Source organism: Poecile atricapillus, chromosome 10 (assembly GCF_030490865.1).
Source record: "Poecile atricapillus isolate bPoeAtr1 chromosome 10, bPoeAtr1.hap1, whole genome shotgun sequence".
Taxonomy (NCBI): Eukaryota; Metazoa; Chordata; class Aves; order Passeriformes; family Paridae; genus Poecile; species Poecile atricapillus.
The window spans coordinates 12,665,980-12,688,972 of NC_081258.1; the positions used below are offsets into that span (position 1 = coordinate 12,665,980).

General features: G+C 39.9%; 2 protein-coding genes across 3 annotated transcripts; one reads left to right on the forward strand and one right to left on the reverse strand.

The window, feature by feature from the left end:
• Positions 1 to 405: 405 nt before the first annotated feature.
• Positions 406 to 2,709, reverse strand: DDX28 (DEAD-box helicase 28). Its single transcript, XM_058846049.1, has one exon. It carries the CDS (start codon positions 2,669 to 2,671, stop codon positions 1,061 to 1,063), a length of 1,611 nt encoding a protein of 536 aa, XP_058702032.1. The 5' UTR covers positions 2,672 to 2,709; the 3' UTR covers positions 406 to 1,060.
• Positions 2,648 to 18,648, forward strand: DUS2 (dihydrouridine synthase 2). Of its 2 annotated transcripts, none has more exons than XM_058846052.1 (16): positions 2,648 to 2,776; positions 3,110 to 3,249; positions 4,133 to 4,178; positions 4,863 to 4,954; positions 5,855 to 5,898; positions 6,544 to 6,604; positions 7,855 to 7,902; positions 8,506 to 8,571; positions 10,173 to 10,243; positions 10,628 to 10,714; positions 10,820 to 10,988; positions 11,929 to 12,050; positions 14,748 to 14,891; positions 16,137 to 16,224; positions 16,866 to 16,939; positions 18,151 to 18,648. In XM_058846052.1, the coding sequence occupies exons 2-16, from the start codon at positions 3,127 to 3,129 to the stop codon at positions 18,386 to 18,388; spliced, it is 1,473 nt and encodes a 490-aa protein (XP_058702035.1). In that variant the 5' UTR covers positions 2,648 to 2,776; positions 3,110 to 3,126; the 3' UTR covers positions 18,389 to 18,648. The 2 variants fall into 2 exon arrangements, with proteins under 2 accessions (XP_058702035.1, XP_058702034.1); XM_058846051.1 differs by lacking the exon at positions 2,648 to 2,776 and adding an exon at positions 2,789 to 2,970.
• The last annotated feature ends 4,345 nt before the right edge of the window (positions 18,649 to 22,993 follow it).

A 22,993-nucleotide genomic window follows, 5' to 3' on the forward strand; every position in this document is an offset into this window, starting at 1 on the left:
CTCCATTCTGAGTGATTGGACAGCCTAAACTGGATAGCAGGGGAAAAACAGACACTAAAAGAAAGACTTGTGGCAAATCACTGTAACAGAAACCAGAACTAAAATGCTTATTTGTGTGATTATTTACCATGGATACAAACTAGCAGCTAGATATGAAATAACCTCAGCCCCACTTCAACTCTCTGGACTGAAGCAAAATAGGACAAAGGCACAACATTCAAAAGAAATCTTACACTCATTCTGTTACGTGAGAGTCACTAGAACCCATGAACCAACACACTTCTTTCATTTTAACAGAAGACATCTTTCGGTGTGGTGGGGTTTTTTGGCTTTTTTACAGTCAGTTCAGAAACTGAACATGTCACTACAGTAGGCAGAAAAAAAATGGGCAGAAAACACTTTAGGGCTTTTTAATTTTTATTTACTGTAACATGACAGAGCAAGATCCCATTTCTTAGTGAAAAGTAACCATAAAGTAACAAATTAAGGCCTTGAAAGAGCCTCAAGCATTATTGTGCCTTCTCATTCTCACTGTACATTATGGGTATCCCATCTAGAATTCTCTGAATGAACTGCTACATCACAAGAAAATCAAGTATCCTTTGTCCTTTAGTCCTTTGTGTCTGTAATTGGTCAGGTTTTATCTGCTGCCACAGCAGCAATTTTTAAGTTTTAATAACAAATGTTACAGATGGTGGTGGGCAGTAATTAAATGCAATAGAGCTGTATATCATACAGAAATACGTTCATTTGGATTTGAATTTAAATTATGTCTCAAAATAAGTAAACCAAATCAACTGATGAAGTAATTCTTCAGTATTCTCCAAAAGCATTGTTACTCACTTACTAGTTTCCTTTGGGAAAGCCACATGTTGTGATAGCTGTGCAGATGAATACTGCAGCTTCCAGAACAGTGCATAAAGTTAACCTGACCACCAAGTTCTGAAATACAATTCTATTCTTTCAGTCTGCCTTACACATAGCAGCTCGTTCACTCTGCTTTAGTGACCTCAAGGTAAGCCCCTACCAGGGAATGCCTGGCAACCTGAATTAACCTCCTTTAGGTGAAGGTAGAGTCCATTCCTGGGAGACCTGTCCTTTTTCGGGCTGCAGTCTCTATTTTCCGTACCAGGTCCACATCCCACCGATGGGTGACAAAACTAACCACAGCTCCAGGTGCCTTACTCCCAACCCGGCCAACTCTCCCAGCACGGTGCAAGTAGTCCTGTAAGGTGTCTGGGAAGTCATAGTTGACCACTAGCTGCACACTGCTGGTGTCCAGCCCCCGCGAGGCAAGGTCAGTGCAGACGAGGACAGACACGTCACCCTTCTGGAAAGAGGCAAAGATGCCAGCTCTAGCAGCTGCCGACATCTGACCCTGCAGCCTCAGGTGCTTGATTTTGTGGTCGTCCAGGATATAGCCCAGCCAGTTGACAGTGCTGGCAGTGTTGCAGAAGATGAGAACAGCCCCGTGAGATGATGGGCGCTCCTTGAGCAGCTGCAGCAGTTCGGGCAGCTTGTCCCGGCCTTTGAGGCGGACAAACTTCTGCTGGACGTGAGGCGGCAGGCGGTGCAGGCTCTGGGTGCTGAGGGTGACAAACCGGCCCACGTCAGTGAACTTCGCCAGCGTCTCGCTGAGTCCCGTGGGGAACGTGGCTCCGACCACCACCACCTGCGTCCTCTCCTCGTCGGGACCGACTGGCCCGGGAGCGCCGGCGGCCAGCGGCGCGTGTGCCAGGATCTCCTCCAGCAGCTCCGTGAAGGACTCGTCCATCAGCGCGTCCGCCTCGTCCAGCACCATCCAGCGCAGCCTCTCCAGAGCCAGGAAGCGCCGCCGGAGCGCCTCCCGCAGCGCTCCGGGGGTGCCCAGCAGCACGGCGGGGCCCGGCGGCGGCGCCCACAGCTGCCTCCGCAGCCCGCCCGCGGCCCCGCCGCCCGTGAGGCCGCGCACCGCCAGCCCCGCGGGCGCGCACAGCGCCGCCGCCACCGCGCCCACCTGCGCCGCCAGCTCCCGTGAGGGCAGCACCACCAGCCCGCGGGGCGCCGCCGGCCCCGCCGCCTCCGCCGTCACCTCGGGGCGGCCGAGCAGGCGCTCCAGCAGCGGCAGCAGGTACGCCAGCGTCTTCCCGCTGCCCGTCTCGGCGGCGCACAGAGCGCTGCGGCCGCGGCGCAGCGCGGGGATGGCGAGGCGCTGCACGGCCGTGGGCCGGCCGATGGAGAGCCGCTCCAGGCCGGCCAGCAGCGCCGGCTGCAGCCCCAGCTCGGCGAAGGTCGGGCCCTGTCCCGCCTCAGCCGGCGGCGCCTGCAGTGCGGGAGCCGCCTCCTGCGAGGGCTCCAGCTGGAAGTAATCCCCATACGCCTTCCGGTGCTTCCAGCCCGCCGACACCAAGGGCGGCTGCTCCCAGCGCCCCACCGTCTGCCAGCGGGGCTGGCTCAGCTCCGGCCGCCGGCTCCGCAGCAGCAGCTTCCCGGGACGCGGCGCCGCCGCCTCTCCCTGCCCGCGCCGCCGGCGCTGCGCGCCCCGCTGCAGGCGCTGCCGCAGGGCCCAGGGGACGCGCACCACGGCCGCGGGGGACTGCGGGCTCCCCGCCGCCGCTGTTCCGCTGCCCGCCGGCCGCCGAGGCAGCAGCAGCGGGAGGGCGAGCGCCGGCCCGGCCCGGGCCAGCGCCATCGCGGCCCGCACGTGGGGCGGCGGCGCTGCCCGATGACGCCTGAAAGAGGCGCTGGCCCCGGTTCTCCCCGCCCCGCCGAGTCGCGGCACAGCCACGCCGGGGGGGTGAGTGCGCCGGACCGTGCCGCTCCGTTCTTTTGCCTTTTTCCGCTGCCGGCTGAGAGCTGTCCCCGTGCCGCCACCGTGGGAGCGGCCTGGGCCCTGAGGGGCTCTGGCAGGGGCGGCGCGGGGCCCCTCGCTCGGGAAGGAGCCCGTGTGGCGGGGAGCATCTCCCGGCGCCCTCGGCTCCCTCAGGCTGGGTGAGCCTGTTCCCCGCAGCCCGGAGAGCCCTGTCACACCTGGCGGGGCACCCACCGCCCCTTCCCGGCAAAGGACCCGTCTGTGATTGCGGGCAGGAAATGACGCTCCATGGCAGTCCCCCCGGGCTCTGTCTTTCAGGTGGTACAGCAGCAGGAATGACGGTGAACACCCCACTGTGCTTTAGAGGAAAGAAGATCCTGGCTCCAATGGTGCGAGTGGGAACACTTCCAATGCGTCTGCTTGCTCTGGACTACGGTGCCGATATCGTATACTGTGAGGTATGGAGAGGGAGCAGATGAGGCGTTTTTATCTGGTAACATTATTATTAAGAAAAGTACAAATGGACTTTTTTCATTGGACTTGTTCTCTTTACACATAGTTTTCCACTAAAAATGAGGAAAGAAGAATCTCTGTGTCTTGAGGCATTTCTCTGAGCCATTTTCAAGTTATGGCAAACCCATATTTTAAGGCTGTTCAGTAGCTTCAAGTACTTTAGACAAAACACCATAACAATTTCCTCAAGTTGTACTTTTATTTGCGTTTGAGGGGGTAGTATTTTTTTTCTATTTCTTTTTTCAGTAGAGTCAGAACTTTGAAGGAACTTTGAAGACTGACTTCATGTCTCATCTGGTTAGTTCTGCTGTGCATCCATGTATTTCACTCATAGCATTGCTCTCCTTGTTTCTTAAACACTTTTTTTAAAGCTGGCTGAAATTGAGGTCTGGGGTCCCCTGCAGAAGAACTATGTGGACCTGTTAGAGTGAATCCAGAGGAGGTCACAGTGATGATCAGAGTGCTGGAGCACGTCTCTTACAAAACAGGCTGAGAGAGTTTGCCTTGTTCTCTTTGGAGAAAAGAAGGCTCTGAGGAGACCTCACTGAGCCCTTCCAGTACATTAAGGGGGCTTTTAAAATAGAGGGAGAAGAACATTTTACAAGGACAGATAGTGATATGACAAGGGGGAACAGTTTTGAACTGAAGAGAGCTTTAGATTAGATATTAGTATTAGTATTTCTTTAACCAGAGGGTGCTGAGGTATTGGGACAGGTTGCTCAGAGAAGTTGGTCTCTCTAGATAATTATTTAATGAAATGGGCAACTGTTTAGAACTGACTGGCTTAAACAATTCAACTCATTGATATTTTTTATCCTTTCTACTCAGGAGCTGATTGACATAAAGATGCTGCAGTGTAAGAGGGTTATAAATGGTAAGCATGGCATTTCTTTTGATAACACCTGTAAGGAGTCTCTTCTAGTTAAGAAAAAGGGTAATTATTTCTCTGAAGCATTTTTCTAGTGATTATAGTGATGTATCAGTACATATAATCTCACTGAATTGTGTCTAGGGGCTTACAGTAAACTTCTGAAGTTCTACCTTAGACCTGCCTGCTGCTGTATAGTTGGAAACTTTCAGTTTGTTTGGACTGTAGTAGAGACAGTTTCCAACCCTGAGTCATTTTAAATGTTTGCTGTTTGTGACATGGTATCTTTTAGTCTTCTGCAATAAGAAAGCAATACAAGATCTCTCTGTTTATCATTCATTTATTAACTTGAAGGCTGGACTTGGAATAACATGATTGTCGCTGGAAGTTCTTAAAAAGGTATCTTTGAGACCTGGCCCTATTTGAGTGGCATAGAAACAGTTGTTTGCAGTGTCCCTGCTGGAAAACAGAAGTTCACTACAAATCTCCTCTCTCCTCCTGCCCCTTCCCAAAAATAGTGCTGTTCATTCTGGCTGAGTCATCACTGGGCTTTGATACTTTTCAAAGAATATCAGATGACTTTGGTGGCATTTCATTTATATACAAATGACATGGTCATATGACATTTTTTAAAATTTTTACATTTGTATAGAATTTTTGTCTGTTTTATCTGTTTCTCATTTCATACAGATGTACTTGAAACAGTGGACTTTGTTGCACCTAATGAAAGAGTTGTTTTCAGAACTTGTGAAAGGGAGAGAGAACGTGTTGTCTTCCAAATGGTGAGAAACCAGATACTCTTCTAACAACGTAGTTAAATGAGGTTGTGCTGGTGACATGTTTATGTCAGCCTAAAGCAGATCTCCCTGATGCAGACTGTCAATTTCTTGATGTCTCACGGGGAGGTAAAGTTTCACATCAAACATGTTGCAGAATTTCTGAGTTGTTGGTACAAATCATGATTCTATCTGTTTTCAAAAGAGGTGATTAAGATAACCTCTGTGCTCTCCAGCAGCTTGTTTTTGTAACAGGTTTCTTAGATGTAAATTGTGCTGATGTCTGATCACACGTTGAAGTTTTTCACTGTCCTATAAACAGTCTCACTGGAAGGACTGAAAGAAATGGCATTGTTGAATATAGATAAGAGAGGATTAATTTGTGCATTAGCATTGCATAAATGGATTAAAGATTCTCTATGCAGAAGAGAAAAAGACAGTAATTTGCTCTTAGAGACCACTCTGTAGGACAAGAGATGATGGGCTTGGAGGGAGGGTGTAGCATGAGTGGACTGCATTAGATACTGAAAAGACCTTTTTCAGTGGTAATGTAGCCCTGAAATAGGTTGCTTGTAGAGTCTGTAGAATTGTTATTAGTGGAGGTTCTGAAGAACATTAAAATAGTTATCTGTTGCTGAGGGGCTAAGAACATTTGATATTGCTGTAGGTGAAGAGGGCAGACAGACCTCTTTGGATCCTTTTTGTATCACCTTTTATCATCCAGTGGCTGACTCCTATATGTGCTGTAGGTAAATGTTTTAAGTATCCAGTGTGCCTCTGAGTGGGTCTCTGTCTGTAGTAAATGTTCAGAACAAATACAGTTGTACACATGTGCAAGTAAGCACCTTGGTTTTTTATTAATTTGATGATATTTTATAATTATAAATCCTCTTATTTTACCAACAGGGTTCAGCAGATGCTGAAAGAGCCCTGGCAGTAGCTAAGCTTATGTAAGTCATCTACTCTCACCCCCTTCCTACCATGGGTTTGTCTGGGTTTTCTTTGTACAGAGGAGTTATTGTAGAAGACAATTTTTTATGATTGAGAGCATCAGGGTAGCTCTTGATATAACCAGGAAAAGTTCAGCTGCATATATTCTGTGCTGGGATAGCTTTTTGCTGGTGCAAATGTGTCCTTGATCTCTCCAGTATGAATGGGTATTGCACAGCTGCAAGACCAGTATACCTGAAAATGTCCCTTACTGTTTGTGGCTTAAAGCCTCCAGTAAATGTGTTGTGCCAAAATGAAAAGTCACTCTCAAAAAGGAGGTTTTAAACCTCCATTTAAATAGATGGAAGTTTCAATAGGACTTGCTGTAGTGATTGTAGTGAATTTAGTGGTGGATTTGAGTGCTTCTGCGCAGCAGTGGTTATTGAAACCTGTGGACAGGGTGATCTTCAGACCACCATTAAAATTTATATATTTAACTTAAATAAGTGAGAGGTTTAAAATTCAGAAGTTCAAGCAAACTTTGCCATAAGTTCTCATTTAAGCCTTAATGACAATGGAACAAATTAACTGGAAGGAAGGATATCTGTGTCTTGATACTTGTTCCAATATGCTAAAAATGTTTTAATTTTTTCCTTCTCTTTCAGAGAGAGTGATGTGGCTGGTATTGATATCAACATGGGATGCCCAAAAGAATATTCTACTAAGGTAAGTGGATTTTGATTACTCTTTAATAGGCCTTTTCTGTCTTTCTGGTGTGGAATGTGAAATACATGGTCCAGTTTTCAAATTCAAGCAGTGAAATTTGCAGAAAAAAATTGAATTTAATTTCTTGTAATAAACAGAAGACTCTCAAAAGTGTCATGGCCCTAATACAGTAAAATAATGTAGGCTGTTAGAAATTAAAGTCTTAAAGGCTAGATAAAATGAAGTGTTTTGTTTAGGGTATTTAAATGTTTTTCTGACATCATTAATTTGTTGGGTGAGTGAAAAAAGTTCTGCCTAGCTTTAATAAAAATTGAAATCAGTTTGTCATCTGAGTAAATAGATGGCAAAAAACAGTCACAACTTAGTAATGCTGAATTCAATTATTTGTCAGCTTTAAGTGGGAGGACAATGGATCAGTTAAAACCTGATTTTAATTTTATTTTTTTTGTAGTAAAGCACATGCAGTTCTAAATTAAACTGTGACTTCTAGTCTGTGACTAGAACAGAGCATTCACACTGGTTGTTAGGACTGTTAAGCCATGTGGTGCAGAGATAAAGGATCAATAAATTGCACCATGGTGCTCCATTTTGATGTCAACTGCTCCACAGAACCATAGTTAAGATCAAAACACCAAAATATCCATCTTGTACTAGGGTGGAAGATCAAAACTTCAACTGCTGGTGAATGGTTATTCTCCAACAATAGTTCTGGGTCAAAAAAGTGTGTACAAAAAAGTTGGTGGCCTCTGCATCTTTGTATGCGGATGAAACAGTGTGGGGAGAACAGGTAAAATATTAAATTGTTCATAACTATGTTAAATATTCATTATTTCTGTTCAATAAAGACACTTAATTTGTCATAGTCTCTTTTTTAAATGTGGGGTGTAGACAAAGTACTGACTTAAGGACCTCTCAAATGTGGTGTGTAATGTTAAAACAATAAATCTTTTCAGCTGTCAATTAATGATGAGAAACTGGATGATTGTATTTTCTAAAAATAGCTTTTTGAAATCCTATCCATTCAATATAGTGATGAGAGCAAGTTGATGCCCTGAATTACTGCTTAATTATTCTGATACAGGTCTAAGAAATATTGCACCAAAGTGTTCACTGATGCTCCTGTATTTTAAATTTTGCTACTTTTTCCTTAATACAACATTGTGCTTTTGTTATGGTCTGCTATTAGGCAAAACAGTTGAGTTGAAAAATGTGTTTGCCTGATGAGTAACAGCTTCTGTCTATTTTCCCAGGGAGGTATGGGAGCAGCACTGCTGACTGATCCTGACAAAATTGAGTCTGTAAGTATCACCTCGTGGGGTTGGAGCTGCCTTCGAAAGAATTGTGCATTTTGCTCTACTGGCTGCAGGAATGAGTTGCATAGACAGTAAATTCATGGTTGCTGGAGTGGAATATTTAGTTTAGGACACTGGAATTAAGGTTATAAACAAATATTCCTAATTTACTTCTCATTTCCATTATCTGGCCTATACAATTGCTAGCTTCTTTCTTCTCAGTTTGAAAACTTCCAGTGTGGTGCAGTATTTGCAAGTTTTACATGTCTATGCATGCAATCTGAAATTATCAGAGTTCACTGGTCACCTCATATTAAAAGCAGTGTTGAAACTCCTGAAGCAGTTAATTGCTCTCTAAAAATCCAGTTGAAATCAACAAAGAAGTGGAAGTAAAAATGTCTTAGACTGGAAGTAGGCTTGTGTATCTACTGGATAAAATTGTATATTCAGTTACAGATTGTATATGTCTGCAGAGCATGTAAGATTCTTTATAGAGGAACAGTAAACAGTATTAAGTTATCTTAACTTATTTTCAAGAGGGAGAAGAGTTTTAGTAATGCCACTGTTGTGATCAGGTTTTTGTCTTCTTTTTTTCTTTTTTTTTTTCAGATCTTGACCACCCTTGTTAAAGGAATTTGTAAACCAGTAACCTGCAAAATCCGCATTTTGCCCTCAGTAAGAACATAAATCATTGTGCTGAAGTGTTCAGCTGTAATTTCTCTGATTTATTATCAGTTAGAATATATATTGTTCTAGTATGTTTCACTGTACACCTGTTGCTGTGAAATTACAATTTGTAATTGCTGTCCCAGCCTAAATGGTTATGTGACCTGCAAGGTGCACAGTGACTGTGGGCTTGTCAGATTCCATGATGTGCAAGGGCACAGAGGCTTTTATCCTCTAAATTTCTCAATTGAGTCATTTTTATGTCATAGAGGTACAAAAGGGTTTAGGACAGCACCCCTCGAGGAGCCAGTAGACACTGTTAATTCCTGTTTTTCACATGAAGTAACCAATAAATGATTGTTTTCTGTTCTTTCTGACTAATTTTTCTTCCATACTGTTTTCCTGTTCTTGCAGTTAGAACAGCCAGTGAAGTTACAGGGTCTGTCTTTTTCAGAATCTTTTCCCAGACTTTTTTACAGCTGATGTATCTTCCTTACTGCCTTCTTTTTTTTGCAGATGAATTCTCTACATATTTTTAAACCTCCAAGAGATGATTTGCCTTCTCTGTTAAAGACTGATTATTTTGCATTTGGTTATTAAATTACCTGCCTAGATACTATGATTGCATATGACCTAAATAGATATTTTAGTTGATGGATGAACTGTACCTGAGCCAGGTTTGTTCAGAAGTCATTTATGTGTTGGGATAAACAAATGAAGCTTGTGTGAAAAGAGTCAGTAACCCAGTCTAAGATCATTTTGGTTCTAAAGTATTAAATCAGAGAATGGCACCTTTATCCTAGAGCCTCTTCCTTTTTGTTTCAAGCTGGTTTTGTATAATGTCTTCCATCAGAACAACAGGTGAGCTTCTGGCTCAGCATCCCTGCCAACGGGACAGTTGCAGTTTCCAAAGACTGAATCTGATATGTTTGGGATGAGCCACAGGTACTCCTCCAGCCCTTGAAAGGAAAATTTGCCTTAGGTTTTTTTCATTCTCGCTTTCCCTAAAGATGCATAAGACATGCTAATGCAGCAGTGTGTCCATTTTATTTCTGCTTGTTACGAGCATTTTACCTCTTGGAAAATACACTGGGCCTTTTGATTTACTGGGCACATATGAATATCCTTAGAATTTTTTAGATGCTGGTTAACATTTTTAAGACACACCTGAGAGGAATATTTATAGTTGTGTGATTGCATGTTAGGTTGATTTCAGAAGACATCCCCTTACTGAAAAGCATTTTAATTACAATTTAGAGAATAGTCATTAGGACTTGCTAATCAAATGTTCCAGTCATTTTCAATTGATAGTCTGAAAATCTGTTGGAAAATATTTTCCTGCTACAGAGTATTATGTTACCTGGTTTGAGAAAATTTGTAATCTATATGTTCAAGGAAGCATTGAAAATGGATTCTTATTTTTTCCATAGCATGTAGTTCTTTAACAGACGAATGTATTAAATGGTTGTACATATTGGGTGCTATTGATGAAAGTCAGGAATCACATCCCTCTTGATAAAAGACTTGCAGCATTTATTTGTACATTGGTCTCATGATAGTTATTCCTTTTGCTTTGAATTAAAATCATGTCAGTCTGTCTTATTCCTCAGGTTGAGGATACTGTCAATCTGGTGAAGAGAATAGAGAAAACTGGCATTGCTGCCATTGCAGTCCATGGAAGGTAAATTGATTTTAGGTGAGAAAGACTTTTTGTTTGTTGATGACTGTAGCACAGTATGACTGATGTGAGTATACTCTAAGTGTAATATGTCCTTCTGATTTCAACTGTTAACTGACTTTGTGTTCTAGGAAATCAAGTCAATAATTAGGGAATTGAATTGCTTGCTGCTCTTTTCCTAAAGAGCATAAATATTTTCCTAAATATTCGTTTTCAAAAACCAGATAAAACTAAAATTATCTTGCATGCTTTGTATCTAAAAGATCAAATACATAAATAAGCTGAAACAAGTATACCCCAATAATTGTCAAATCTGCTGTGGTTTAGAGATCTATAAATTCCACAGGAAATCTTCGGTCTTGTCTTATTTTTTTGTTTGTTGGAAAGGAAGAAGGAGGAGAGGCCTCAGCACCCTGTCCACTGTGATGTGATCAAGGCCATATCTGAAGCTGTCTCCATTCCAGTAATAGCAAAGTAAGTTGGACTAATTAGCTCATTATGGTCAGGTGCCTGTACTTAAGATTTCCTAGTGCTGGAAGAAGAGCCATGATTAATTATATTCATGTTGTTAATTTTTAGTGGAGGATCTCATGACTTCATCAAAGAATACACAGACATTGAAACCTTCCAGAAGGTGACAGCTGCCTCATCAGTCATGATTGCTCGTGCTGCCATGTGGAACCCCTCTATCTTCAGAAAAGAGGGGTTTTGCCCCTTGAAGGATGTCATGCAAGATTACATCAAATATGTATGTTTTTTTTAAGATCTTACTTGTAATTAACATTATTTAGAATTGTTAATCCAAATCGTACTGCCATATCTTAATTCCATTTCAATGTGTTGGTTCTGGGGGTATTTTAACGTAATGCATGTGACATGCAATCAACCTGCAATCAACCCCTGCTTCCTCTGTTTGATTTTGTTCAGAAAAAAAAATGCTTTTTAGCCCTAGTTCTGTGTTCATGGGAACATTTATGAGATTTACCAGACTATCTAAAAATGTAAAGAAATTTAAAACTATGTAGTGCAACTCTTTCGAAGTCACAGTTGTACAAATTGAACAGAATGTTATGTACAGTGCACAATATTGAATATGCAATATTGAACACAGAAGTGAAGGAATATTAAATACTCAGTTGCTCCTAGATCAGTTTTTAGAAATTAATTACTTTTCACAAATACTGTCAAGAAACATTCACAGTAGGGAAGCAAAGGGAATGATTTGCCAATAAAGTAATGCTGTATTGTAGTGCTGTTGCTCTATTAGCCAAGTCATCTAATATATAAAGTTTTATCCATTTTTCAAAAGACAGCATTTTAATGACATAATAGGAAATTAGTCAGAAATCTGTAACTTTGATCACGTCATCAATTCAAATTCTTTTTTTTAACTTGAGCTTGCTATTTATCAGCTACTTACTAAAATATCAGTGCATTGCTAGTCAATGATGTAAACAGGTCAACTCTTTCTTCAGAAGTATATGAGTTAGTTGAACTTTAGTTCATGAAGTCATGCCAAAATAATCAGATTACAGTCACATCCATTGGTAGTGTTGAATATGTTACTGAGGAGATTGCACTGTGGTTTTCTTTTCAAAAATAATCGTGAAAGTCATCAAGACACCGTGCACAGTATAGAAGATAAATTTGTTTGGTGTGTTTTTAAATTCTTTGTCTCTTTCCATCAGGCAGTGAGATATGACAATCACTACACCAACACTAAATACTGCTTGTGTCAAATGCTAAGAGAGCAGTTGGAAACTACTCAGGGTAAGAAGCTTCACGCTGCACAGTCCACACAGGAGATCTGGTAAGCATGGACTTCAGAAAAGGAGTAGTACTCTGTCAAACTTGCACACCACTTCCCTGTCTAGCACTGCCTGGCATTTCACACTGTCAAGAGAATTGCAGAAACCCCCAAGAAGTCCAGATGGGAGATGTGAAATAACAGAGTCAACTTTTCCAGGTTTCCTCCATGCTCAGATGTTAAATCTTTAACCCTAAAATTCTCTATATTCAGCCTACTAATTTGAGTGGTGCTTCACTGAGTGACAGGTATTTATCCAGTATTTGCATGAAGTGATTAAGAAAAATTTCAGCTTGTCTGAAATTTTGTTGAACTTGTCTTCTTCCAAGGATATTTATTTGATTTAGCTTTCCCTCTTGCATGTAGGTTTTTTAATGTTACTGGAATATTTATAATACATTTGTTTTAAAATGAACCCTTAGAAACCATGTATCAGGGTTGTATGGTACTTAAATGTAGTTTTTTGTGCTGCTTTTCATCCCTGGAATATCCTAATGAATGATGGCAATCTTTTTGAGGAAATCTAGTAGCTTTAAAGAATCTTACCGTCCTGCACATCTGAAACAGACCGGGTGAAATTTTTCAGTGGGAGAGACAGAAATGAAAAAAAAAAAATTTTGAAAGTAGCCATAAAATAGGCAGATGAATAAAGAATTTACACAGAACTAGGGGAGTTCAGGTTTGGACACATCACAAACTGAACAAAATAAAGCTCTGAGCTTGCATGTGTCATATCCATGTTGTGTGTTACAATTATCCCTCTGATGGAAGGGAGGGGAAGAGTTTCCTTGTCTTTTTATAAAATGAGCAGTCTGAAACTGTTTGATATATAATGTGTATAAAAATGGATGGAAATATTGAAAGCTTGAAATATTTTGAAAAATAATTTATTAGTTTCTTGCAAACCCTATTCAGCATTCTTTTCATGTCCAAAATGAATGGAAATGCCTGCAATCCTTTTTCAATTTTATTGCCTTTTACCAGTTTTAGCTTTCTATAAATAATTCTGTCCGTGATTATTGCCTTACAGTACAATGAAGGGAATTTGTATTGCATATATAAAGTGAACTAGCCTTCATTATTCTTAAAGGAGCAGTGTAATCCACGAACAACTTCATTTCAACTTTGCAAGTTACTTTTCACTTTGGAAATTAAAGAATTCAACACGTTTTAGTATTAACAGACAGATTAGATATTAGATTAACAGACAGACAGATATTAGATAGTAACAGACTATCTATTTTGATTATAGATTTTGAGTTTAGGAAAAAAGATGTAGTATAGATTGGAACTCCAATCTTTTGCAACTTCAAAAAAGTCTTAGCCCAAATGGTGTTGGTGTTTTCTACTGCATGAATAGCAATGCATAGTATGCAAAGTAGATACTGTAAAGTAACAGTTTTACACAGGTAATTAGAGATGTCATAGTTCATACACATAAACACTGCATAGAGATCTAGTGTAAAACTATGGGATTTATGTGCTATGCTTAGCAATTCTTTAGGGACTTCCAAAATCAGACTCTCTGTTTTTGTACATGTGATGCAATACCAACTTCAAAATGGGCTAAAACAATGTGTGTGAAGAGAGGGGGACAGAGAGAGCCATTTGAAAATTTATGGAACTGCTTTCTGCCAGCACACTTGGTCTTTTAACCCCTGTTCTGAACAACCTGTTTCCTGTCCAGATAACTGAGGAACAGTCAGTTTTCTAAAATGCAGCAGTTTATCTTCAGACAAAAATAGTGCATAATTCTGCTGTCTCCTGGTGGTGAGGATGGGTTACAGCCATTTGAGCTTTAACCTCAGTGCTGAATGTAAGAGAACAGCCTGCTCCTGTTCCCACAAAACATTTACATAGCAGTGTGTAATAAATTTGCCTTCCCTTAGAAGCATAAGTTAGTATTGTTCAGCTTCTTTGCTTTTTTGCTTAGAGCATTGGAGATGGCTTTCTGGCCAGAATTCATTTTGTCATTGAACAGCTCCATATCAACCACCATCCTCATAACAGAAAAAAAAAGGTTTTTTTCTGCTGCAGGTTTTATTGCCATTATCATCTGTAGAAAGTCAATAGTCTCATTTTTTCAAAGCAGATCCAGTCTGCCATGAATTTGAAATTTAAAATGATTTGAGGCTTTTGCCTTTGATTAAAATCCTGGTTGCTCCTTCCCTTTATTTGGGCTTGTGAATAATGCTCTGAAGTCAGAAAATCAGAGATATTGAGGGGTTTGGATGCTATAGTGTTTATTGCTTATAGTATTTTTAATCACTATAATTAGAAGAAGAATCTTTTCCCTACTTTTTGCTTGTATTGCCCTTGTGGAGCTGATGGACCAGATTTCACTCTGAGATGTTTGTTTGCTGATTCATCCAACTGCAGGTTACTCAAATGAGCTAATAACTTGAGCATTGCAGGACCTGTATTTCTGACTGATGCTGCCTGTACTTCCAGGCTACAAATTGTATGTGTAGTGCTGGAAATCAGAATATTCTTTTTCTACTTGTAGCTCAACAATGTCAGAATTGAAAGATAAACAATGTAATGCTACTGTGCAGAATATAGCCACACTTCCACTTCATTCTCTGTATTCTTAACATATACTATAAACACAATTGATTTCTACATTTTGTTTCTCTGTCATAAAAGTGGTACAAAAGTTTATAAATTGATGTGTAATATAAAGGAATTCTATTTGTGTAGTGAAGTCTTTGAAATGGGTGACTTCTATGAAGAAACCACAGCTATTTTTGAAGCAAAGAAAACATCTTTGGAAACCAAGATGCAAGATGAAGATGACCAAATGGAAGATCCAGATGTAATAAAAATGGCTGTTAGATTTGACAAGTAAGCATGCTAATCAAGTTTTTCACTCTCTTGCATCTTTGATTAATAACTGTGAGGTTGACAGTGTCTTAACAGTTTTTTGTAAATGATGATTTGCAAAACAGTACTTACTGAGTGAAGTCCTATGACGCAATAAGTGAACATCATTGCATAATCACCACTCTTCCTGTGCCATCTGGATGTTGTAGGATGTTCTTTAGTTCCAGGCTTCCTGAGACTGCTTAATTCTCTCAGTTAACTTGTTAAAGGTGCTGAGTGCTCTAAAAGAGAGAAAAAATAACATGTCTATTTAGAAAAGTGTATTACAAAGATATAGAGTTCAGTTACTTTTAGTGAAATTTGACTAAAACATAATAATTTTTCTATAAGAAGTCCTGAACAAATTTTTAATTAAATTTAATAATAATACATTTAATAATAATAAAATTTAATAATAATAAAATTCTAATTTTTAACAAAATTTTAATACTCTTCTAAGAGTATTCTAACATGCTCATCTGAAGTCTTCTGTGTTCCACTCATAAGCTATTCCTTGAAAAATTAATTCATTGAGTTGAATTCTATTTTATATAATTTTTAATTGTATTCTGTGAAGCCTATAGAATTGCTGTTACTTTCAATGTGAAACTCATGTTTTCTGGTTTTGCTAAGAGGCCTATCAAACAGCTCAAGAAGAGTGTGATATGTAATACGCTCAACAAATCCAGTCATAATGCTTTAATATTTAGAGGATATACTACATGACTCCTTGAGATCTGCATACAGATTTTATACTGATTTTTTTGTTCTGCCACATGCAAGGGGCTGTAATTCTGTGTCAGTAAATGAATAAATTCCTACATTTCCTACCCTTTTTTCATTTGATTACTTCTTCGTAGCAAAAACAGCTTCTCCTTTTTTCTACTAGTTTATAATTGGTACTTATAATAAGCAGTACCAAACTGTATCTCTCTTCTATGTCACATATTTAGTTAGAATCTCCTTTCTGGTGAGTATCTCTTCTCTAGCTGTCTTACTACAGGATGTAAATATTCTGGAAGAATTAATAGAAAACTTCAGATTTTATTTTAGATGTTTTGTCACACCTATTATTTGAGTTACTCAATGAGGAAGAAGCATCTTTTTCATAATTTGAGCTGTAAAATTAAACCTCAAATAACTGGTAGAAGTAATACAATAAGCAGCACCATCTGTTTTAAAATAGAATTTTGTGCACAGTTGTTGACCACAAATTTTTCTGCCTAGGCGAGAATATCCTCCACAGATCACTCCAAAAATGTATCTTCTGGAATGGTGTAGGAAAGAAAAGCATCCTCAGCCTGTTTATGAAACTGTGAGTCAATGAAAAGCCCTTTCAAACCTCTTCCTCTGCCTTGTATATGAAATTAAGTATTTTAGGACTCAAGGTAGTGAGAAATTCTGCTTCCCAGTCTGGCGTAGTTCTTTCAGAAAGCAGCTGTAGAAATGGTAATGCACACAGGTATGAAAATAGCAGCTTATTTTACTAGAAAATAAAAAATTAAAAGTCAGACCTTCAGTCTGCTTTTGATTCATGTGTGAAAGAAGTTGCTGTATTTTTTTGATCATTATGTAGAAGCCCATGGCTGACCTCCTTTTACTACATCTGTGAAGTAAAGAATTAAGTCTTGTAATGTTTTCTGTTGCTCACTGTTACAGAGAGGAAATGTATGGGACAGGAGCACCTGTTTGGTTAGATGGCGACATTATTTGATTACTTTGTGTTTTTGTAAAGCAAAAAATATTTGCAGCTTGGACAATTGCTTAATTTTTTTAATGTTGATTATGTATGGTAAAATTTATGGTCTGAGTTGGAGTAATTTTAAAGTTATGTTACTTGTTATTCTTTATACCTATATACCTTTTTGTCTTTATAAAATGATGATGTTGTTTCTTCTGTAAATTACATGACTGGTTTTTAACAGCCCCTTCGCTTTTAATTCTTTTTTTCTACAGGTTCAAAGACCACTGGATAGATTATTCTGTTCAGTAGTGACAGTAGCTGAGCGAAAATACCGATCAACTCTGTGGTAAGCCATCCTTAATGGGTTTTTCAGCTGGATTTTTGTTTCTGAAATGTTGCGTAAAATCTTACATTAAAAGGGTATTCCAGTTTATTCCAGTTGACTCTGATAAAGGTCAACTAAAAGCTACCTCCTAAAGCTATCTCTAGGAGGGAGAAAGGATTAAAAACTTCTGAGAATTGAATGTGACAAGAGGAAGTAAGTACTGGCATAATTAAGTAAACGATTACAGGTTTTAATTCACTTTCTGTTAGTCCACAAGTTGTATTGGAAAGGGAGAAAATAAGTGACCCAGTTCCATTCTGTATGTGATGAGTTCAGAAAGAAGCCAAGGGAGGCAGAGGGGAATGTTGGAGGAGGTTATGTCTTTAGCCACGGCAGCAGATCCATTCCCAATAAGAAGTCAGGACTGAGAGTCTATATCTAGTGAAGCAGAGGACAGTACACTGAGTTCTTGGAGATCACAGTTAATTAGCAGCTACATCCAGGGCTGCTGTAAAGTTTCATGGTGGTATTTTATACAATCATCTATTAATACCAGAGCTGACTTGAGGCATTTGCACCTAAGGTGATCTTGATTTAACTGCAAAGCTAGAGCTCAGCATTGAACACTTTAAACAGGACAAGTGCACACAACTGCTTTGCAGCCTTCCTGTTCAGAGACTTTAGGAAGTTATGCTGATATGAAATTTTGAGAAGAAAATGTTTTAAAATACTGACTTCCACAAATGTGTGATATGCAGTCTTTCTCAGAAATGACGGAATTTTTATTATTATGGAGCAGTTCCTGCTTTTGTCAGCATCAGTGAACTTACACATCTGCCAGAGAGTATACCTACGCCTGAGCCTCTTTCAAGAAGAGTGATCCTTCATAAATGTTTTGTTTAGTGATCAGATTTGTAAAAGTTTCCTGTCTGAGGATTGTGTGGGCCAAACACATATTGACTGTGTGCCTTTGAAATGAAGAGTGTTTTGAAAGATAAGACCTGATAGAGACAGATTTTCTAGGAATATTGCATCAGAAGTGATGCATCAACACTTGACACCTAGCAAGATTGAAATAATTTCTGGAAGTGACCAGTTTTGTTCCTCTGCTGTGAGATGGCTACAAATGCTGTTTGTTTCATGATGTTGCATCAGAGACAGGAAGTTGTGTCTTGGCAGTGTAGAGACCTCAGTTTCTACTTTTACGTGTGCTCTGTGTGCTTGCTCTTCAGGGACAAGTCCAAGAAACTGGCAGAACAGGCTGCAGCTATTGTCTGTCTGAGAACGTTGGGTGTCCCAGAGGGAAAGCTCTGTGAGGGAGAAAATCACCTGATTAACAAACGCAAGAGGGGAGACCAGGAGCGCTTGATTAGCAGAGACCATGGAGAGGATCTTGCTGAGCCTTCCCACAAAAAAGCTAATTTTATTGAAGAAACTTCTGACAGGAATGTGCCGAAGATGCCACGATAGCATGGAAATTAGAGGTTTCATGCCTATGCAGCCACAAATGAGATCTTATTTGTATATCTTGCTGTTCACATTTCATTTGGATTCTCTCAGAGACAGATAAATTTCCCAGTTGTGAAAAATGCCACTGAGATGTTTACTGTTCACCACTCACTGTCCCTATGGTGCCTTTCAGGTGATAATTAGGAACTTGATTTTAAAGAACATGGAGAAGTTAATCCCAGTAATAAACTTTTTTAAAATATCAGGTATTTTCAAAGCAATTTTGTCATTGGTTTCATTACTTGTTTTTTATTTTTGATAAGTCTACAATGTGCTGGTAAGAGATGTATTAATACATCATCCACAAGCAGAGGAATGAAACTGTGCAATTAATCAGAAAAATCAATGTAGGAAAATAATTACAAATAATTAGCAAAGTAGACATGGTTGTGTCAACTGAGTTTTATGCATGTTTTGCAAACTTTGTTTACATTCCTCATGTATAGCAAGAAGAAGTTTTTTTTTAGAGAGAAGGACTTTAAAATTGTAAGACAATTATTAAAATAACGTTCTTCTGTGATAATTTCTACTACATTTTGCCTTTTAGAAATATGACAGTAGAATTAACCATCCTTTCCTGGTCTTAGGTGTTAACAGTTGTGTCTTCCCAGTAAGGAACTGGAGCCACACCTGGTAGCAATGACTTTGTTGAATGAAGGCCCTTTGAGTTTTGTCTTGTGAACTTGAAAGTCCTTGTAAATGTCTACAAGTAGATTACTTGCAGTAATAGCCCTCCAAATATGGCCTTGCATGTTCTTGAAATATGACCTTGTTTGTCTCAGTAATCAACTGTTGGTGATACAGGGGTCTTGATCAAAGGCACATGTTCTCTCCTTTGTTTTCCATCATCACAACTTCCTATTAAACTGTAAGTAAATGCTATATGCCAAGAGAGGATACAGACCCTGTCTGATTCATGGCACCTCAGCTGAGCTTGTCTGATATAAATTAGAGTTCTGAATCCTCAAAAGAATGCCAAAAGAATTCAGAGATTTCTGTTACTAACAGTTCATTGAAACGGTGGCTTAGTTTCCCCCAACAGTGTGAGGGATCTTGAGATTCACAGCTCTGGTATGAAAACAAAGTGATGGGAATGTATCATGCCATGATCTCTAAACTACTTTGTATAAAGAATGTGCAAGATATAATTCATTTGGTCATAATTCATAAATAATCTTTCTATTTAAAAATTTGATTATTTTCCTCAAACGATTGTGCCAAATTAAACCTTTCTTTTAAAAAGGAAGAACAATATCTCATCAGATAATATTCAGGGTTGTGAAGTTAAAATATCTGCTGTTTCAATTAGAGTAATTGACAGTAAATCTATACAGTCTAGGAAGAAGGAAGCTTTTCTTGTTCAATTTGCACATTCCAGTAAATGCACTTTAATATGTTTACATTAAATATCATTTAGTGCTACAGTTTTACTCTGAAGCACTAAAAAAATTTACAGTATTAATCAAATTTCAGAAGTAGCCTGTTTCCTAGTATAAGTTCTATCTGGATAGCTTACTTTTGTCAGAACTATTTGGAGCCATAATTATAAAGAAAAAGTAATTTTTTGGTCCTGCTACCAGTGTGGTTTGTAAGGTCTAATGTAATAGAATCATGGAATGTTTGAGTGTGTAAAGGACCTCTGGAGATTGTGTGGTCCAAACCTGTGCTCAAAGCAGGGTGAACTAAGTCAGGTTTCCCAGGACCGCGTCTAAGTGGGTTTTGCACATCCTCAAGGATTGAGACTCCACAGCCTTTCTTGGCAACCTATTCCAGTGTTTGAGCATCCTTAAGGTAAGTAAAAGTGGGGATTTTTTCCTTTTTCTACATGGAATATCCTGTATTTCAATTTGTGCCCATTGTCTTTCATCCTGCCACACAGAAGGATCTGGCTTAGTCTCATAATCATTCTCTAAAAGGAAAATTGAATCTGTGGTAGTATAGGTGGTGATGCTTAAGTACAGTGTGAACTTGTATGGCAGCACAATTACTGTGGATCAGTGGAAGTTACAGTGGATTGGGATGAGTTTATAGATAAGTCAGTCATGAAGAGCGTGTTATTTCTCTTTTGACTCAGAAAAAAAAACCAAAAAATTTCTCAGGAGAAAGTGCCACTGCTGACTTGTACTTCTTACAGAAGCAAGATAGGGTCATTCAATTTAGAAGCCAAGGCCTTCATAACAGTGTTTGTACCATGGGGGTTTTTATTTGTTATTCTGTCATGTGATGTGAATGTGCATCCTCCTGCCTCCTTAGTGAGGTACAACCTGTGCAGACTTTTCACATTGATTCCTTCCAGCCAGTGACTTCGTGCAATTCAGAGCACAGGTTTGTGGTGAGAGGTGGGTGTTCCAGTGTTGCTTCAGAAGGTGTAAATCTTGGGTTCATTTGAACAGCTGAGCAGATTTCTGCAGGATGCTGTCAAAAATTCACATGTAACTGTAATAGAAAATAGATACCTTAACATAGGTATGAGTACCAGCCTGGAGTTGCTTTATTACTCATATTACAGAATATGTGCCTTGGCTTTGTTGCTGTAGTGAATTGGATAAAACTTGCTGCATAGTTTGCTATGAGCAAAATAAATGTTAACACTAGTCTGCAAAGTGTGTGTATTAAATCAAATGAGTGCTAAATGTTGAGGGGTATATTTTTGTTTTCTAATAACTGCATGTTTTCAAATCCTTCCTGAAATAATTACATAGTTGCCAATGTTACACTAGCTCCTCTTAACTCTCTGCACAGGTTGTACACATTAGCAGGGTTGTCTGTGCTGTAGTTATGGATAGGCCAAACAGAGCCTGTGAAAATGACAGTGAGGAGTCACTCTGTTGGAATGAGCTTTTAATGCTAAATATAGAAGGCCTGCAGTTCTGGCAAATGGCTAGAAAGTGTAACATTTGACATCTTTGATCAGTTTCAGGAAGAACCAAAGAAAAGTTGCTGTTGTGTATGTAGATGTATGTGCTTGTCAGAATGTTGTGATTTAATGTATTTCTGTTGCATACTTTGATTCCTTGTAACTCTGTTAGAACTAATGTGTGATGACTTATCCTACTTCGATCATTCAATTCGTCCTAACCAGTTCTACTGATAGGATAATTGTATTTATCATGTATGTTCCCTTCTCAGCACCGGTGCTAATTACTTCAGTGGCCAGTGCTTTCCTCCTAGAAATCACTACATTCGCATTGTTTTTAAAGAGCAGCTGGTTACTCTGTGGGTTTCTGCCGTGCTTCTCTTCCCTGCTGTACCTTGCAGAAACAGAAGGTGGCAGGTTTTTTTATTGTTTTCAGAAAAATGAGCTGACTTCTGCGGTACTTACCAATCCAGCCATTGCACTTCAGCATTCTTGCATAGGGTGGCAATTGAGACCACAGCTGGATTGGAGGATATTTAGCTTCACTTTTCAGAAACCTTTTTTTATTCTTCTTTTTTCTTTCTTTTTTTTTTTTTTATTTAATGTGGTGTGAATATGATACTTGGTCAATAGTGATGAAAGCTGTGCTCTATTTTAAGTATTTGCTTAGTGAAAATGTTTCACTATTAATCCTGTGGAACTCTGTGAAACAACTGGAGGGTTTTTTGTTCCGTCAGCCAAAAATGCAGTTGTATTTTTTCACTTGCTAGTGATGCTGCAGGGAGTATTTGTAATGATACCTGCCGAAGTGTGGTCCATGGGTGTGAGGAGAACTGTAACTTGTCCTCCCTGTATTCTGCTTACTAGAAATGTGAATGGGAAAGCAGAGATATTTTTACCAGCCTTTAGTGTGGATGCACTCACTGTGGGTCTACCTCCAGGGCCTTGCTGGCTGGAATGCTTTTTGGAATGTCCCGGGCTCTCAGCCCAACCCCGCCCTGGAATGTGAGGTTAAATGTTGGCGGTACAAATACAGAGTTTGAATATCAAAATCCTAGAGTTCCCCAGCACTGCAGTTCCAGACTGGCAAGTGAGCCACATGTCAGCTCAGCTGCTCTCCAGTTCAAAGTATAAGCATGCCTCGGGTTGCTGGGGAAGGAGAGGGAGGTGGGATGGTTTTTGTTTTGGTTTGGTTTTCACTTACCCGTTATGACACGCAAAAGAACGTGCTTTTCAAACACGTCAACTGGCAAGATTGTGAGAGGTCCCAGACAGGTGTTAGCTGGAAAGAGTCTTCATTCACAAAAGCATTTTACAGCCATTCTTTAATCAAACCTAGGAGCTCAACATAATGAAAGCTATTGCCTTTTTAAACAGGAACCTACTTATATTTGGACTCCGAGTCAAGGAGTGATGAGATGGCCTGTAAAGCTTAAGTTCCATCTGTGCCACAGTGCAGGAGGCCAGTGCTTGAGGCTTTGAGTCAGAGGTGCTGATGACAAAGCTGATGAAAAACATTAAAAGCTAAACATGGAAAGTTAGCCTTCAGTGAGGAGGTGGTGCATCAAGTATTGCTAAAAAGCAGTTGCCTAGGTCAGTCAAGTAGAATAACTGCTGAGCTCCAGGGGGAGTCTGGTTCAGTCACCCATATTCCAAGGAGCTCTAACCTCAGTGAGCTTTTTGAGAGGAGGGTTAATATATGCCTCACT